The sequence below is a fragment of the Quercus lobata genome, chromosome 11 (genome assembly GCF_001633185.2).
Source record: "Quercus lobata isolate SW786 chromosome 11, ValleyOak3.0 Primary Assembly, whole genome shotgun sequence".
In the NCBI taxonomy this organism is placed as follows: Eukaryota; Viridiplantae; Streptophyta; class Magnoliopsida; order Fagales; family Fagaceae; genus Quercus; species Quercus lobata.
In genome coordinates, this window is record NC_044914.1 from 54,088,613 (window position 1) to 54,107,236 (window position 18,624).

At 32.9% G+C, this 18,624-nt stretch overlaps 1 protein-coding gene across 1 annotated transcript; it reads left to right on the forward strand.

Annotated features, from left to right (window-relative positions):
* The first annotated feature begins 909 nt into the window (after positions 1-909).
* Positions 910-4,749, forward strand: LOC115967699 (cytochrome P450 87A3-like). Its single transcript, XM_031086836.1, has 8 exons — positions 910-1,109; positions 2,444-2,774; positions 3,420-3,572; positions 3,670-3,915; positions 4,021-4,110; positions 4,210-4,288; positions 4,402-4,508; positions 4,618-4,749. The coding sequence occupies exons 1-8, from the start codon at positions 910-912 to the stop codon at positions 4,747-4,749; spliced, it is 1,338 nt and encodes a 445-aa protein (XP_030942696.1).
* The last annotated feature ends 13,875 nt before the right edge of the window (positions 4,750-18,624 follow it).

Consider the following 18,624-nt stretch of genomic DNA (forward strand, 5'->3'; position numbering starts at 1 on the left):
TGAGTTTTGATGGGTCAATGATTTTGGGATGGATGTGTGTGCTCGATCGGAGTTGGAGCTTTTTGGAGTTTTAATTGAGGTGGTAAGTTTTAATTAGGCCAAAGTTACATTACATGAATTGTATCTTAACATATTTTGTTAACGGATGCCTTTGGGAAATTCGTTTAGAAAATACTTTTACAAACTTTATATAAAAAATGAAAAAAAAAAAAAAAAAACTAATTTTTTAAACAAAAATTTATATTTCCAATAAGACTTCTTCACTTCTTAATTCTTATATATCACATCCATTTCTAAGAGTGATAGCTGAGAGATCTACCAACCAAACCCCTACTTGCATGCTTCTGATCAGGGTACTAAATATACAATATATTCAACCAAATCTACAAGAAATGCCGACAATTTGATTATGTATTGTTGCAGTGTTAGTCTTATATTTTATTTACTGGCTAAGGGCACCTATACCAAAAAATAAAATAAAAGGAGGGCATATACTTCTGTTGTATATATATCTGCCTCTCTGGTCAACGGAGGAGGCTAGCAAGTAAAAACTAAGCTCAACAGGTTGTAGTAACAGCCGAAAGTCATAATGGAAATTGATATTTTATATGAATTTATTGAAAATAAAGATAATGTCTTACGGATCAAAATCTAAATATAATCTTAATATAGTTGACCAAAGCATCATTAATTAATCAAGAATCAAATACTATATATTGATGTTCGTCTCAAAAAACAAGTACTCTATGTTAAAAGAGTTTATTAATTATGACCGGTTGATTAAGTGGAATCTGTCTTGTTCCAGTAGTTCTCACAAGACTTCTTCGCTTATATATATAAATCCAACAATCAAACCATTACTTGCTATTTAGGGGTTCTACACAATAATTTTAACCAAATCTACAAAAAATGTGGATAATTGGATTATGTATTGTAGCAGTACTGGTCGTATATTTGACTTACTGGCTAAACAAATGGAGCAATCCAAAGTGCAATGGAGTCCTCCCTCCTGGTTCCATGGGTCTACCTCTTATTGGAGAAACCCTTCAGTTGATTGTTCCAAGTGACTCTCTAGACCTTCATGCATTTATCAAAAAGAGAGCTCAAAGGTTGCATGCTAATAATTGTGTCCGTTTATATTGTTTTTATTTTATTTTTGATAACTATAAATGTGTGTCTTTATAGTATATATCATTATCTACAAGTTTATATTTATGTATTTAAGTATATGTATGCGTCCTGTATCAACTTAAAACAAGCATAGCTAGATAATATGAGTAGCAGTGAACTCTTCTTTCTTTTGCTGGTCACATGCATTAACTCATCTCATTGTTATGCCAACTACTCCAAAAATTCAGTAATTGAAGACTTAGTCACTTAGATATATACACAATGGCCTTGTATAGTGTGGGTGGTAGTTTAAAAAAGAGATGGAACAATAACGGGGTTGTCTAGCTTGATCAAACAAAATTGATTCTTGCTGAGAAATTATCCTCTTGTAAGAGAAATAAGAAACTTTAGTGCTACCTAGAATAAAGGTACATCGATGATTAGGTCAACACTAAGAGTATTATTAGTTTAGAATTAGTAGAGATCACACATCTTGGTTAGTGAAGTAATTAAGTCTTTACAGAGCCAGTTCAGCCAGATGAGCTTTGGTGGGAATGATCCCCTGAAGCCCCAGTGGAGCAAAAAATTCATATTTCAAAAAAGTTTGATTCCAAGTATGTTTTGAAATACTTTTTTTCAATTTATTTCAAGGTAATTTATAAGATTATCTAAGTGTATTATTTAAATAAGTTATATAACTCATTAAAATGTCATATAACTATAACTTGTGGATAGTCTCTTTAACCATCACATCATATAGAACTAAATTAAAATAACTTAATTAATTTTTTCTTTCTACAAACTATATATATATATATATATATATATATATAAATGCAATTGCACTCAAACATATATACAGTTTTTAAGATCAATGAGAATGTATATATTGAATTCCATTTTAATATAAGAGAATTCACAAAAACGATGATATATATTTTATTTATTTGTTAAGGGTTTTTTTTTTTTTGTGTGTGTGGCTTAAATAAGTCTTTTTACAAAGTTTTGTTCAAAGTTAAAATTACTGGTATAAATTAAAAAAAATTTAACAGTTAGATAGAAACTAAATAAATCCTACCTAAATTTATGTTGCTATGTAATCATCTCAAATGTTGTTTTGGTTATTAAAAAATATTTTATGAAGGAGAAAAAAAAATATTACATAAATTATTTGAGGTCTTATTAGCTTTTATTTAGTATCACAACTTTTGAAAGATAACGATATTTTTCTTCTTTTTCTCCATTGTCAAAACTCTAGCTTTGCTATTTTCACTTTTTCCGCCTGAACCTGAAAAATCAAATTATAATTCTTTATGTTTTTTCCCTCTCTTAGATATGGACCAATATTTCGATCTAGTTTGGTTGGTCGGCCTATAGTACTATCAACAGATCTTGAATTCAACCATTACATTGTTAAACAAGAAGGAAGGTTAGTAGAAATGTGGTACTTGGATACATTTGCCAAGTTTATAGGGATGGAAGGCGAAAATAAGATAAGTGCAGTTGGTAATGTCCACAAGTACATAAGAAGCATCACATTGAATCACCTTGGTGCTGACGCCGTTAAGGAAAAGTTGCTTCCTCAAATGGAAGAAGTTGTTAACAAAACCCTACAAACATGGTCAAGTCAACCTTCAGTTGAAATGAGAGATGCTGCTTCTGAAGTAATTTTCAACTTTCCCTTGATAGAGACACATTTCCTTCACAATGTAGTGCCCAGGGGCGGAGCCAGGGGGGGTCGAGAGGGGGCAGTTGCCCCCCCTGGCTCAGCAAAAAAAATAGTTGGGTGGCTTTTAAATTTTAGTAAGAAGGTTTGTATTTGGTTTGACAATATATCCATCTCAAAGTTGCATCTCTTTCTCTAGCTTTGGCTGGAACTTGGTGTCAATTCTCCACTTCACCATGTGGATCCTTACTAAAAAAAATTCTTTATGTAATAATTATCCTACTTCATAAAATTTTGTATAATAAACCAAAATTTTGAGATAATTATATAATAACACAAACTTACGTTAGTTGTATTTGGTGTTCATACTTAATTAGTAAAAATATTTTCATTTATAAATGGAATTTTTACTCTATATATATATATATATATATATATATATATAAAAGAAGATGGCTTATTTATGCCAAAAAAAAAAAAAAAAAAAATCCTTTACAACTATCCAACATATATGTAATATGTGTGTGTTTCAATATGCATGCATAGTGTATATAAATTTTGCCCCCCCTCGAGTCAAATCCTGACTTCGCCACTGGTAGTGCCCTTTGGGTTATGACATATCTATGTTTCTTGGATATTGCAGATGCTTCTTGACTTCAGTGCGAGGATATTCTTTAGTTATGATGCAGAAAAACTATTACAGTTAAAACTGAGTGAAAAGTTCGCTAATACCTTAGGATGTCTCATGTCATTTCCCTTGAATATCCCTGGTACAACATACCATAAATGTTTAAAGGTAATCAAAATAACAAGAAAAGTTAACTTTCCCAAATATTATTAATTTGAAAAAATTACTCATACATTAATTTTACATTTTACTTTTCATTTGCTAGTCACAAAAAGAAGCAATGAGCATGTTGAGGAAAATAGTAAAAGAGAAGATCACTTCACCTGAAAAAAGATCTGAAAATTTGCTTGATCAAGCTATAGATGACATGGAAAAGGAGAAGTTCTTGTCAGAAGACTTTATCGTCCAACTGCTTTTTGCGATCTTATTTGCTAGCTTTGAGACTTCAGTATCAGTATTATTAGCGTTGAAGTTTCTTGCAGAGTATCCTGCAGCTTTACAAGAGTTGACGGTATGTAAATGTACAAAAAACATTGTTTTTTTGCCCACAATCTATATATATGTTGTGTTGTACAGTAGTGATGTAACCTAACACTAATCATGTATCATTTATTAGGATGAGCATGAGGCAATTCTTAAGAATAGAGAGAATCCAAATTCCATACTCACATGGGATGAATATAAGTCGATGACTTTTACATTTCAAGTGGGTTCTACAATCTCTACACGGTCTGGTATCTCTTGGAGTTGTTTGATGAATTCAATTATCTTATAAAAACAAAAATTTTGTTATGTTGAATTATAGGTAATCAATGAAGTTCTAAGGATGGGAAATGTTTCTCCTGGGTTATTACGAAAAGCATTGAAGGATATTGAATTTAAGGGTATGTTCTCACACGCATATATTTGATTCAAAGTCTTCGTGTGTGTATATATATATATATATATATATATATATCCAGTTACTAAGTGTACATGTTTGGCCTAGCGCATACAGGATATACAATTCCAGCTGGTTGGGCCATTATGCTGGTAAATTCTGCTCTTCAGGTAGACCCAAACACATTCAAGGATCCACTTGCCTTCAATCCATGGCGTTGGAAGGTATGTAGTTGCGCATTATGGTACCAGTTATTAGAAACCTTTTTCCCTAATATTATTGTTGTTCATTATGGGCACTCTCCTTGACAACATTTTTTATGAATGGTACCAGGATCTAGACCCATTGGTTGTATCTAAGAATTTCATGCCTTTTGGAGGAGGAATTAGACTATGTGCAGGGGCGGAGTATATTAAATCATTCATGGCTACATTCCTCCATGTTTTGGTCACCAAATATAGGTAATTTTCTCACTTTTATTATCTAACTTGTGCAATTGTTGCAACAAAATTTTGCACGTTTTGTCGTGGGATAAAAGAAACCACTCAATTGAAATTGATCTATTTAAAATTCAAATTAAATACAATAAATTTAAATATTTTTTGGAAAAAAAAATTATTTGATAGTTGGAGGAAGGATGATTTGAACCCTAAATACATCTGTTGAAAAACCAGGAGGTACCAATTAAGTTACAAGGTTTTTGACAAATATAAAGATATATTTAGTTTTACATCTTTCAAAACAGTTTTATACAATCTTAATTGTAATATGGATCTATAAATTTAACATGCGACTAATATGTAATATCCCACCACACTGAACATGATCCTCTGTGTATATTTGTTAAATTTTTTTATAGGTGGACAAATGTCAAGGGTGGAACCATTGCTCGAACTCCTGCTCTAGAATTTATAGATGGCCTCGAAACTAAATCCTTTGTGAAGAATAATTAAAAGAAAATCCAATTTCATGCAAAATAATGGATATTTATATATTGAAATAAGATGTTCTAATTTCACGAAAAATAATTGGACACGTCCAAATGCAAGTACATTTTGCTTCTCTTATTGTATATGTATTTCAGGGTTTTGATTAGATCACTTCCAACAATACATCATTTACAAAATGTGGACATGGTACGAAATATTATATATTTGAATGTGAAATAATAATTCTCCTGTACTTTATGTAACCTCTTTCTCTCTCTCCCTCCTAGAATGCGAAACAAAATCTACTGTTAGCAATTAATGTTTCTTATGTGTGAGGAATATGTGCTAGTTTTAAGCCATATCATTTTGCAAAAAAAAAAAAAAAAAAAAGTAAAGTAAGTGAGATTATATATATATATATATATATATATATATATATTTTTAGAGAGTTTCAACCTATGGCGTCCGCTTCTGATGATAGCTCTTTATTATCAGACCAAGACATTAACCAATTTTTGGTGTAGGCGGAAATTGAACCCCAGATCTCTTATACAACCATCAGAAACTTTATCAGTTGAGCTAACTGGAACCCACTTTTTTTTATATTTATTAACTTGTATAGGTAATTTAGTATAGTTGGTAAAATATCTAATCTAATGGTAAAAAACAATTATAATAGAATGGATGCTATAGGCTCTAATCCCATCATGTATATAAAGAAAGTGAGGTGCATTTTAATCTTTGGTGAACATGGAAAAACACACGTCGTAAGTCGTAACATATTGTCTATCATATTACGGATGAATAATGTGAGGGGATACTACAGGCCAACTATACTTATGCTTCATACGATAAAAAAATAAATAAATAAATAAGTTGTTGGTTGGTTTAGGATTGTCTTTTAGAATTTTCAGTAATCTAGAGCATTCAATATTTGGTTGAAAATAGCTTAAAGAGTGACAGCTTAGCTAAGCGACCTAAAGCAAGACCACTAAACTAAATGATGAGTATATTACATAAAGCCCATGTGTGAGCACACCATCTCGCATTGCACACGTGGTTCATGCCACCCATGTGAAGTTTAGGTTAAATTCTTCCTAAGTTTTTTACCTTGAAATTGTTGGTTTTATTGGTTTTCTTGGATCATCATATTGCTTTGTCTTCTTTACTTTTCTGCATTAAGTGACAAGATTGTATGTGTTTAACCTAGATCTAAATAATAAACTTAAGTAACAACTTGGTTAATTTATTAGGTTAAACAATCTAAGTGTACATGGGCTTAAACAAAAAAATAAGTGGTATCAGAGTAGGTTCACTTTGATTGGATTAACGTTCTAAGTGAGATCCTTGATCCCTGCTGTAATGGATAATTTTAAGTGTCTTAATGCTTTTAGCTTTGAAGATTTGAATAAAGAAGATGCTAAAATCTATGAAAATTGCTTAGATATTCAAGAAAGAGTTAAAATTGGCTAATCTTGAAAAAGATGAATTGATTGTGAGATTGGTTGAATCTAATGAAAAGTATGAATTTTGGAGAAATCAATTTTCCTCTCAAGATAAAAAGAAGAAAATTTTGGAACAAAAGTTAGCTGAGTCTGAAGCTAAACTTGAAAATTTGTCTAATACCAAATTTGTTGTTGATAACAAATTTGTTTCTGTTTCTATTCCTCTTAAGACTAAAGACAAAAAAGTTTATATTCCTCATTTCAAGAGGAATCATAAAAAAATGCTTATTTTGCTAGGTTAGGCAAAGGTAAAAGTTCTAGTGTAGAAGCTAAAGTCTCTAAACCTGTGTCTAAATCTACGACTAGATTACAAAAGAAATCTTTTTTTGTGCCTACCTATCACCTCTGTGGTGTTGTTGATCACATTAGACTAAATTGTTCTTTGTTGAGGCAAAAACCATAATTTGAGACTAGATCTGATGTTAGGAATACTGATGTTCCTAAATCTGTTTGTCCTAATTGTCACAAATTGAAATTGAAGAATTCTATGTTTCAGTCTAAGACATGTGATGATTTTTCTCTTGTCATAAGTCTTGATAAATTGTTTCATATGCTTTTGAAAAACTTAAGCTTGTTGGCTTGTGAAAAGAAATTGCAGGATCTCAGTCTCTCTCAGAAGGTATGTAATCCCTCAAATACACTTTGTTTCTCATGATTACTCACCTACAAAGCCAAAGATGCATGTTGTATGGGTGAGAAAAGATTTTCTCAAGTGAGTGTTGTTTACTTGTTCTTGATTTAATTCTTTCAATTATTTGTGGACATGTTTACTTTTTGTGTTTTGCTATCTAGTTTTTAGTTTTTTTTTTTTTTTTAATTATAAAAAACCAAAAAATAAACTTTAAAAAATTTCATAAAGACAAAAATATTTTATTTTGTGTCTAGTTTTGTGTTTCTTGAGGATTACATGATTTATGATATCACTCTTTTGATTTAGAATATGCTTGACACTATGGAGAAACATAGAAAGTGTGTGTTGCATAACAAAGTGCATGAGCTATTTCTGATTTTATATGAGTATGTACTAGTTTGTACATGTACTCATGGGTTAATTAAAAAATTGATATTTCTTGTTTGAGTACCCTCCATAGCTTAGTTGAGCATTGTCATGCATTGTTGTTGCATTTTATTCATTTAGCATAAAGTGTGCTTTTTGTTTTTGGTCATAAAATTTGAAAATACAAAAATATTTTTTTTTGTATTACACATCACCAAGTGTGTAATTGAGGTTGGCCTATGAAATTTGCATTTCATGATTCTATAACTTGTTTAGCTTTAAAGAGCTATTTTTCTGCACTTTGCTAGTTTGTGCTATGGGGTGCTTAAATTGTGTGAGTTGTTTATGGTTTTTAAACACATACTCTTGATTTTGATGTCAAATTCTTTTGATTGTAATGACTAAAAGAATCCTAAGAGAAAGGCATAAATAACCATCTCATCATTGTTACTCGCCAATCATGAACACCTGTGTGCAATTCATAAAAGTCGTGCTCGGTAAGGTGTAGCACTTGCGTAGCAAGATAATATGAGGTTTTGATTTCAAAAAGAATAAGAAAATCAAAAGAAAAAAAAAAGAAAAAGAAAAGCAAAAAGAAAAATAAAATGCTTTTACATAATTACAAGTGTGTTTTCTAGGAAATGTGGGAGTTATATGATGTAACTCTTTAGGTGATAGTTACTTTCGAACCAATGTGATTAATGACGTAGAAAATTTGTTTAATTACTATCTACATATCACATTTTTTGTACTTTGTACACTTGCTAGTTGCACACACTACACGCAAATCTTTGCTAAATTCTGTATATATAATAGTGTGTCGACTATTCTGGCCATCTTTAATTGCATATGAATTGATGTGAAAATGCAAAAATTTTATTTGGTTGGAAATTTGAAGAAATTTTTTTTTAGAAGTTTAGATTTTGTGATTTTAACTTCTTGATTGGCTTTGATGTTTGCATTTAAGAGGCATCATGTTTTTAAAACTTTTCTGGATTATGTTCATATACATCGAGTCAAAAAAACTGCTTTCAAATTGTTTTTCTGTATAAAATTTCTAGATTTTTAAGTTTTAAAATTTTTACTGTTTCAACCGATCGAAGATGTTCTTAACCGATCAAAAGTGTGAGTTTTTGTGTTCAAAACTCTCTGCCTCTCTCGATCGATACTTAATCAATGTTTGACCGATCGAAACTGGAACATTTTCAGTTTTTAGTTTCTTGACTGATCAGTCTTTTCATGCATCATTTGTGATAGGATTCACATGTATTGCATTGTTTTCTTTATCCATGCATTTTTGTAGTCATATCTCTTATTGTTTTTCACACATAACACCCATATACTTTGCTAAATTGGGTACTCAACTTGATTTAAAAATTGATTAATTAAATTTTTGAGTTCTGTACATTTTAGTATATGCTAATTTTTATATGTGAATTGTAGAAAATATTTTTTTAAGATATGTTGGATAATAAATGTGCAAATATTTTCTCTAGTATTAAGGTTGATTTGTGTTTGTTTGTTTAGACCCCTTAAAACAGATTGTTTAACTTAATTAATTAACCAAGTTGATTATAAGTTTATTATTAAGATCTAGGTTAAACAAGCATATATCATATCATGCACAAATGCAGAAAAGTTAATAACACCACGATATGATGACTTAAAAAAACCAATGAAATGAACTATTTCAAGGTAAAAACCTGGGGATGATTTGACCTAGCTATCCTTAAGGTAAAAAAAATCTACTATATGAGAATTGAAGTTTTTACGATCAAATTTAACCCTAAATCTATTTCTACCTCATGTAGAAACTTATTGACATGACCACGTGTAAGCTCCAAATCCACAAACTCCTTCTCTTCTTGGATTTACAACACACAAGCTCCCACACTTATAACTTTAAGATCCCACTCAAAGGTTTTGCAACAAAAACTCTACAGTTTATGACTCCAAGACCACCCTTGAAGGTTTAAATCATCAACAGCTGTTGATCTTGTTGCAGCAACTTCAGATCTACTGGATCTAATGATATGAGAATGATTTGTGGAAGTGACTTTGAAAGAGGAAGGCACAATACCTTTTAGATCTCACAAGAGCACCTCCAAAAAATCTTCAAAACATGCCTTAGGGTTTCCTTTAAATACTATGTGAAATAGATCTAAAACTCTAATCACTTAATGGGCCAATGGGCTATTGGGCTTAATTAAAATTCTGCAAAATCTGATTTTCTACAATTTTCAATCGATCAGATCTAATTTTCAATCGGTCAGGATTCATAGAATTTGAACCCTCCTTTCTGCAACTTGAATGTTCTTGTATTCTGACTTGTAGTACCTTGAGCATTATCTAATAAACTCTATAGACTCTAAGATCTATACCTAGACAAGTTTGTGCTCATAGCTTGCCAATTGTTCTAAACTTTTAGAACCTAACAATTTGAGTTCAAAATACCTTGACACATAAAACAAATTGCATGCTGAATTTTTATATCATTGATATCTATATTATATAGTCTTAATTGATTGTGCCTGGAGTGTTTTCATGCATTTGTTTATGGGTCACATAGTGTCAAGTTTGCATATATTGAAAGAAAGAATATTTTTCTTCATGTGTATCCTCAGCTTAGTTTTTTTTAGGTTGGTTTATGTCTTCTTAGTTTTTCCCACCTCCTAAATTTTCCCCAAAACTTGTTTTGATTTTCCTCTTTTTGTAGGGGGAGAAAGATGTTTTTAAAACCTATTTTAGACACTCAATTTTGCACCCATGATTTAATCGAGGAGAATGACTTGAATGACCATCCACGTACCCTAAAAATCATGATTGCATTACATGCATCAGTTTGTTCTTATATTACATGCGTCAATTTGCTCTTGCATTACATGCATTAATTCATTCATTGCATATCATAAAAATGATTGTGAGATTCAAACAGTCGCAACAGTGTTTCCGATTTCCAAATTGGATCATCGGATTGAAAGATATCACATGATCAAGTTTGCACGATCAACATGGATTGTGTCTAGGTAGAGTTGACCACATGTGATTTATTTAAATTAATTTTTATTGGTTAAAAACTAAATTTAATTAAATAATTTTGTGATTGGTTAATAATTAGTGTTTAAAATTGGGATGCATGCATAGGAATAAAATGGGTGATTGGATAACATTAAAATTGTGGATAGTCTGAACTTTATCAAGATTTATTTTAGGGTATTTATTTACAAGATAATTGTTCTTAAAAAGCTTGAATTATCCATAAAAGAGATTAAAAAAAAAAAAATCAAAGATGGAGCATGAAAACACGTCTAGGTGCAAGGACCAAGCAAAAAACCCTAAAAGGAGAGTCCAAAACGCACCTAAACACGGAAGAGCGTTTGGTGTCCAAGAGCCCATTCGGCACTTTTGGAGTGCTGAACAGCACTTTAAAAGGGCCGAATTGGCATCTTTTGGGCTTTGGCCCAACAGCCTTCAGGTGACAATAAGGCACACCCTTTTCAATCTTTTTGCAAAAGGATGAGTCCTGATTCGCGTTCTACACTTCAGGGCTATTTTTTAGAGTTTTCCAGCCCTTATAAATAGAGGCTGGGTCTCATGATTCAACATCTTTTTTCTACGCTTTGGGAGGCACATGTTTTGAGGCTCTCAAATTGCTGATACTTGCTAATCCTCTTTGAGATTTGCAGCTTAAATTAGCTAGGTTTTTTAGGTTTCAAAGATAACTGAATAAGCTTCTTTGAACCCTAAAACATCCTCTCAAGAACAAGGAGTACTCATGCAAGAGGTTGTTTTCAATCACCTTTTTCTTTTTATGCTTCTTGTTTATGATGATGAATGCTTTCCTTTATCCATAACATGAATTGTTAATCATTGTCTTGTTAAAGCATGATCTTGATTTTATTTATGTAATTGTTATGATCTCTTTCTTAGTTCCAATAATTTGCATATGATCAATGTTTTTTCTTGAAACAAAAACAGATCTACATCTTTCTTAGGTTTAGATTTGAATTTTTCTTAATTAAAAAACAAATCTACATATTCATGAGATGCAGATCTGAATTTTATTCAATTAAAAACTGATTTGTATCTTTCTTAGAAACAGATCTGATTTTTCTTTAACATATGCAGATTTTTGAAATAAAGAAAAAGATTAAACATGATTGGGTTTGTTTTATTTTAGGTGAAAAACCCATTTTAGTCCCTACATTTTCTCGCGATTCCCACTTTGGTCCCTAACTTTTTTTTCCACCAATTTTAGTCCCTCTCCTAGAAAACACGTCTTGTTTTAGTCCCTGACGTTACATCAGAGACGGAAATTGCACAATTGGCAAATGGAAAAAATTAAAAATATTAAAATAATGCCCACTGTGTCCATGTGGCTTTCCACATCAGCCTCTAAATTAAAAAAATTAATTTATTAATTCTAACTAAATAAAAAAATTAAAAAAAAGAAATAAAAACCAAACCCAGCAAGAACAACAAATTTAAAACCCAGAAAGAACAAGATCAACAAAACACAAACCCAAAAAATTAAATTCAAACCCCCACACCACCAAAACATCAAACACAAAAATCAAATCTAGATTTTCAACCCCCAAGCTCAAAACTCAAAACCCAAATTTTCTTATACTTTCTGAGAAACCAAACACAAACCTCAGATCCAAACCTTAGAGTTGAAACCAAACCACCTCCAACCTCAAATTCAAAACTATCAAACCCAAACAAAATCAACCTCACCTGACAACAAAACCATCTCCTCTCTTAGCCGACGCTGCTTTCTTCTTGCTCCTGTTTGCCTGGGATGTGGGTTTGCATGGAGGTGCTTTCATGGTGGAGATCGTGGGTCTTGAGTTTTAGGTCTTTGGTCATGGAAATCATTTTGTAGATCAATGGGTTTGGGTTTCTTGCTCATTCTTTGTATGAAACTCATCGAAGAAGAAGAATTGTAGTGTTGTTATTGTTGTTGTTCATCTTTGTCTTCGTGAAGCTCTCTCCGGCTCTGCGTTCTTCGCCGCCTCTCGCACCATATCGCTTCAAGACCATGAGGAAGAACCAGTCTTCACTAGTGGTGACTTGCGTCGTCTCCTCCCACTTCACCTGTACTGATGTTGAGGTAGACCGAGAACTGGTGAGACGATATTCCGATCTTCCGGCTCAAAATCGATTGGAAGCCCTTGAATAGCAACGACGGGTAAACGAACACACTTTCGATCTTCTGATGCTAATGTGGGTGTGATGTAGCTGTGGGTATGGTGGATTCCGGAGTTTTTTGTGGTGCGGGGGTTTGAAATATGGGTTTGAATTTAATTTTTTGGGTTTTAAATTTGCTGGGTTTGTGTTTTGTTGATCTTATTCTTGCTGGGTTTTAAATTTGTTCTTTTTGCTGGGTTTGGTTTTTATTTTTGTTTTTAATTTTTTTATTTAGTTAAAATTAATAAATATATATTTTTTTAATTTAGAGGCTGACGTGGAAAGCCATGTGGACACAGTGGGCATTATTTTAATATTTTTAATTTTTTCCGTTTACCAACTGTGCAACTTCCATCTCTAATGTAACATCAAGGACTAAAACGAGATATGTTTTCTAGGATAGGGACTAAAATCAGTGGAAAAAAAAAGTTAGGGACCAAAGTGGGAATCGCGTGAAAATGTAGGGACTAAAATGAGTTTCTCACCTTTATTTAATTCATGTTGCATAAATTTATGTTATGAGTGAAACTCTCTTCTTAAATAATCTTTTCCATATTTTTTTAACATATAAAAAACAGATCTGATTTTTCTGTTATAAAAAAAAAAACCCTTTTTTATCATTATCACAAAAACATATCTAATCTTTTACAAACCAAAAAAAAACCCTTTTTTATCATTATCATAAAATGATCTGATATTTTTCAAATCAAAAGACTTTATTTCATGTGATAAACACAGATCTGAATTTTCTATCTACAAAAACTACCTTTTTTCTACATCTTACAAAATAGATCTGGTATTTTGACAAATAAAAATCAATTTTTTTTTTTTTTTTTTTTACCAATCAAAACAGATCTAAATTTTTTTAAAACAAAAGAAGAGACTTTATTCATAAATAAATTTATGAGGTTTAATATTTATTTAACTTGTTCAACATATCATTCATGACATGCATAAACAGGTACATTGGTCACAAGAGTCTAGAAGACCTGACTTTGTCTGGGCGAAATGGGTGCCTAACACCTTCCCATTCCGTAACCTAGCCTCCGAATTTAGGTTTTTGGCTAAGTAGATCTAGCCTTATCTTTATTTATTTTGGGTAGAATGTAACTAGGACAAAAAGTCATGTAATTATTTGGTAGTTTGTAACTAGGACCCAAAGCCATGTAATTTTTCAATTTTCCAAATATGTATTTTTTTTATTCAATCAATGAAGAGAATAATTCAGTCATGTATTTATTTTTTCTTATTTTTTATAAAAAAATAAGTGGTGACTTCATACCACTTACCCAAAAAGAGAGATGGCCTAAAAAGCATTCCAAAAATCTCTCTTTCTTGAGAGGCACTTTTTTCGAGGTCTCTCACACCTATGTTGTTTATAGGGGGAGTTGTCTCTATTTTCTATAGAGTTGAATTCTTTTGTGTGTCTTTAATTCTCTACATTCTCTTGCCTTCTGTTGTGTATGTTTACTGTCTACCTTCTGATTGGGTTGTGTTTGTCAATACGTGACAAAAAGGGGGAGAAAAAGATGAAATTTGAAGAGTTTTTAACTGTCTTTATTTAGGGGGAGAAAATAAAATTTTTTGATGTAGGGGCAGATGATGAAATTGTTTTTGAAAATGGGAGAAAATAAAATTTTTTGATGTATCTAACTTAGGGGGAGAGTTAGTTTGCATATTCGTTATTTTTTGTTTATTTGTTCTTATTTCCACACATGCGTTGATGTGCTCTAGTGAGTGTTTCAGGAAAGAGAGGTACATTTTGATCAAGATCTTTTGTCTCTTCTAGCAACTTTTAGGTTTGAAGTCTTAGATTGGGATTTGTGATGTAATTGGACATATTATTGTAATAGGGCTGTTCTTGTATTTGAGCATTTCATATTGTATGTAAGTTTCGTCACGGATTGCCAAAGGGGGAGATTGTTAGGTTCTAAAAGTTTAGAGCAATTGGCAAACCGTGAGCACAAACTTGTCTAGATATAGATTCCTATATCTATAGGTTTGATTAGACAATGCTCAAAGTGTTACAAGTTAGAACACAAGAACATACAAGCTGCAGAAAGAAGAATTCAAAACATGCCAAGTTCGACTAATTGAAAGATAGCTTTGACCGATCGAAACACGGGTTTGCAGAATTTTAATTAAGCTCAACTGCTCATTAAGCCTAGTAAGTGATTAGGGTTTCAGATCTATTTCACATAGTATTTAAAGGAAACCCTAATGCACATTTTCAGAAGACTTTGGAGGTGCTCTTGTGAGATCTAAAAGGTATTGTGCCTTCCTATTTCAAAGTCACTATTAGAAATCATTCTCATACCATTAGAACTAATAGATCTGAATTTGCTGCAACAAGATCAACAACTGAAGGTGATCTGAAACCTATGAGTGGGATCTCAAAGTCACAAGTATGGGTGCTTGTATTGCAGTAAGTCCAAGAAGAGAAAGAGTCCGTGGATTTGGAACTTGAATATAGTCGTGTCAGTAAGTTACTACTAGAGGTAGCAATAGATTTAGGGCTAAATCTGATTGTGAAAACTTCGATTATCTTATAGTGGGTTTGCTTTACCTTGAGGATAGCTAGATTAAATCCTCCCCAGGTTTTTACCTTGAGACGGTTTGTTCCATTGGTTTTCCTAGGTCATCATATCGCAGTGTTATTTACTTTCCACTGCTTTGCATGATATAATTTATTATTGTTGTTAGGTTCTAAAGTCTTAGGATTTTATGTATTTAGAACTCTAATTTGTATTGTTGGCAAACCATAATCAAAACAATGTGTTTAGAAGTGTTTAAGTCTAGCTCAAAGTTGTGCGTCTATGTAAAGTTGGAATCGAGTTAAATCAGGAAAGGATTGTGCCTTTCGTCCTGGCTTGATCGATCGAAAGACAGGCTCGATCGATCGAAGCTCGGGCAGAATGTTTTTCTGCGGATTCGTCCAACTCAGCCCTAAGTGTTTTAAAACGTTTTTAGGGTTTCTTATTTGTCCTAAGTATAAAAGGCAAACCCTAGCCACGTTTTAGTGTTGCTCATATTTGCGGTTTGTGTAAATCTCTTGTGAGATCTAGAGGAGCTTTCCTTTACACAAACTTAGGGTTTTCAAGGAGAAGATTTATCTACACCTTGATGATCAATTCAGTTGCTGCCATTGAAGTTTAAAGAAAACACAAGTGGGTGTGCTTGTAGCTGGTGGTGAATCCAAGAAAGAAGGAGTTTGTGGATTCGGAGCTTGCATGTGGTCGTGTCAGTAAGTTCTACTGGTTGGTAGCAATAAGAAGTCGAGCGTAGGGGTTTATAAGTCTTATTGTATGAACTTCGATTCTTTCAAGATACTGGATTCAAGTTTACCTTGAGGATAGGTAGGTCAAATCCTCCCCAGGTTTTTACCAGTTTGGTTTCCTAGGTGATCATATCTTGTGTTATTTATTTTCCGTTGCTTTGCATGATTTGATCTTTTATATTGTGATAACCTAGACTTGTTTAATTGGACTAAGTAACAACTTGGCTAATTACCTAGGTTTAATCAATTATTTAAGGGGCCTAAAAACCATCAATTGTTTAACCTAGATCTGAATAATTAACCTAAGTAATCACTTGGCTAATAGATTAAATTAAACAATCTGCTTTAAGGGGTTTAAACAAACAAACAAAAGATATTGAATTTAAAGGTATGTTCTCTCACGCATATATTTGGTTCTTCTGGATATATATATATATATATATATATCCAGAATGATAAATAGGATGTTTAGAAGGAGTGACTCTTCCACTTCCATTAGATCTAGCAGTACTAACCCTCATGAGATTCCACAAGAAGATGGAACAATCAACTCAGAGTCGTACCAGCTTTCAAATCTAGATCAGAAGTTAGGAGATTGGAACATACCCAAAGTTCCCACAACTCAGGTCTATAAGTCTTCGTCATGGTCCTTGAAAAAGTCTTTCAGAACAGACTACCATGTTAGGACTATAGAACAAGTTTACAGCATCAACAAGGAGTATGAAACATGCTACTTGTTATCCCCTGCAGCAGTGAAAGCTCACAGGGAGAAAGATCATAAATTCCTCCATATAGGACTTGTCCAAGTTGGAGTAAAACCATTGATCAGAGAAGGTTTGAACAACTCGATCCTTATGGCCCTTAGAGATACTCGTCTTATCAGATTTAATGACAGTCTCCTAGGAACCATAGAATCCAGTTTAAGTAACGGTCCAGTTCACTTCGACTGTTTCCCAAACCTCACAGTTGCACTTGATGACCCTCATATTCTGAAGGTCCTCACCCTCAACATTAAAACCCATGGAACCCTTGTGTTACATGGCACCAGACAGCTTGCTCTTATATACAGAGTGTATTATAAGTGCATGAGGACAAACATGTCCATCCAGGCTTTAGATAAGAGAAAGGCAGGTGAAACCACTCTTATCCAAACCTCAAATGTGAGATCCACCGTTCAGGTACCAAGAACCCTGAAATGGTCTGAGATCACATTTCCAGCACAATGGTCTTTAGAGAATGAAAATTACCCTTTACAGATCCAGAATCCTGTTAGCAACCCAGATCTAGAAGTTGTCCAGCAGTTAGCCGATGGAACGGTTAGACTTAGCTTTGACCAGTCTAGGTTCAGGCTACCCTTAGAATATGATGAACCCATGCCCAGATCTTCGTTAGATCTGTACCAAGGACATCAAGAACCAAGGTCTAGATCCGTAGATCTACGCCAACCCTTTAGGCAGCCAACTATCCTTTTGAAAGATAGACCTGCATCCCAGTATAGTTCGTCTAAAACACGAGCTCCTTTTCCTACATCTAGAAGAGACTTAGGCGCACAGTTTCAAGGTGTTAAAGACCACTCCCAGGTTAGTACCCCTTGTTACACGGCCAAGCAAGACTCAGTTGCTGATCAAGAAGAAGACAGCAACAGTCAGGACAATCTTAAACCTCCATCACCATCAGGATCTGATTTTAAAAATCATATTCAGCAAGAACCTGAATATGACCATCAGCTCCTAATGTTGACAAAAGAGTTCATCCCTGATATGGATATGCTCGAAAAGGAATTTAATTCTGAAGAGAACAGAGTTAAAAGAGAAGCCTATAGAGCCAACCATACCAAGGAACAAAAGGTTGAAGTCTTGGAGAAATGGAAGTTATTCATGAAAGAGGTAAAAGCTGATTATCCTTTCTTTGAATACTTTGAGAAACATTTCAAATGGCATAAGAAAAACTGTGTCAAAACCAAACTTCATGAAAAACTCGCTAGACATTCAAAAGTAGAGAAACCAATCTCTCCTTCACCAGAAGTAAATGTCTTAGAAACCCACATATCTTCTAGCAGTTCCAATGAACTCTCCTCAGAAAATGAAAAGGAGAATGAACTACTAGATGACCAGCTTGGAGATACACCCCCACTTCCTCCTAAGAAATGGATATCCAAATTTAGAGGGAACCCAGCCTTTAAGGATTTCCATAGGAAGAAGATAGTTTCCAAGGAATATAGAAAACATAAGTTGATGAACAATGGCTTCTATAAGAAAGGAAACCCCAACACCATTGAATGCCTCAAACCTAAAGCAAAAGGAAAATGCTTTAAGTGTGGAAAGAAAGGACATTTCAAGAAAGAATGTCCAAGCAAATCCCCCACCCATTCTTTAGTATCTGAAGATATCTCCAAGATCCTAGAACTAGACCATTCTGAAAATAAGTCTCCCAATAATTCTA

Excerpts from the sequence above, each read along its gene's own strand:
- LOC115967699 (XM_031086836.1), top strand. The coding sequence starts at position 910 with ATGTGGATAATTGGATTATGTATTGTAGCAGTACTGGTCGTATATTTG. Across the intron at positions 3,573-3,669 it reads CATACCATAAATGTTTAAAG|TCACAAAAAGAAGCAATGAG; the intron begins GTAATCAAAATA and ends TTCATTTGCTAG. Across the intron at positions 3,916-4,020 it reads CAGCTTTACAAGAGTTGACG|GATGAGCATGAGGCAATTCT; the intron begins GTATGTAAATGT and ends ATCATTTATTAG.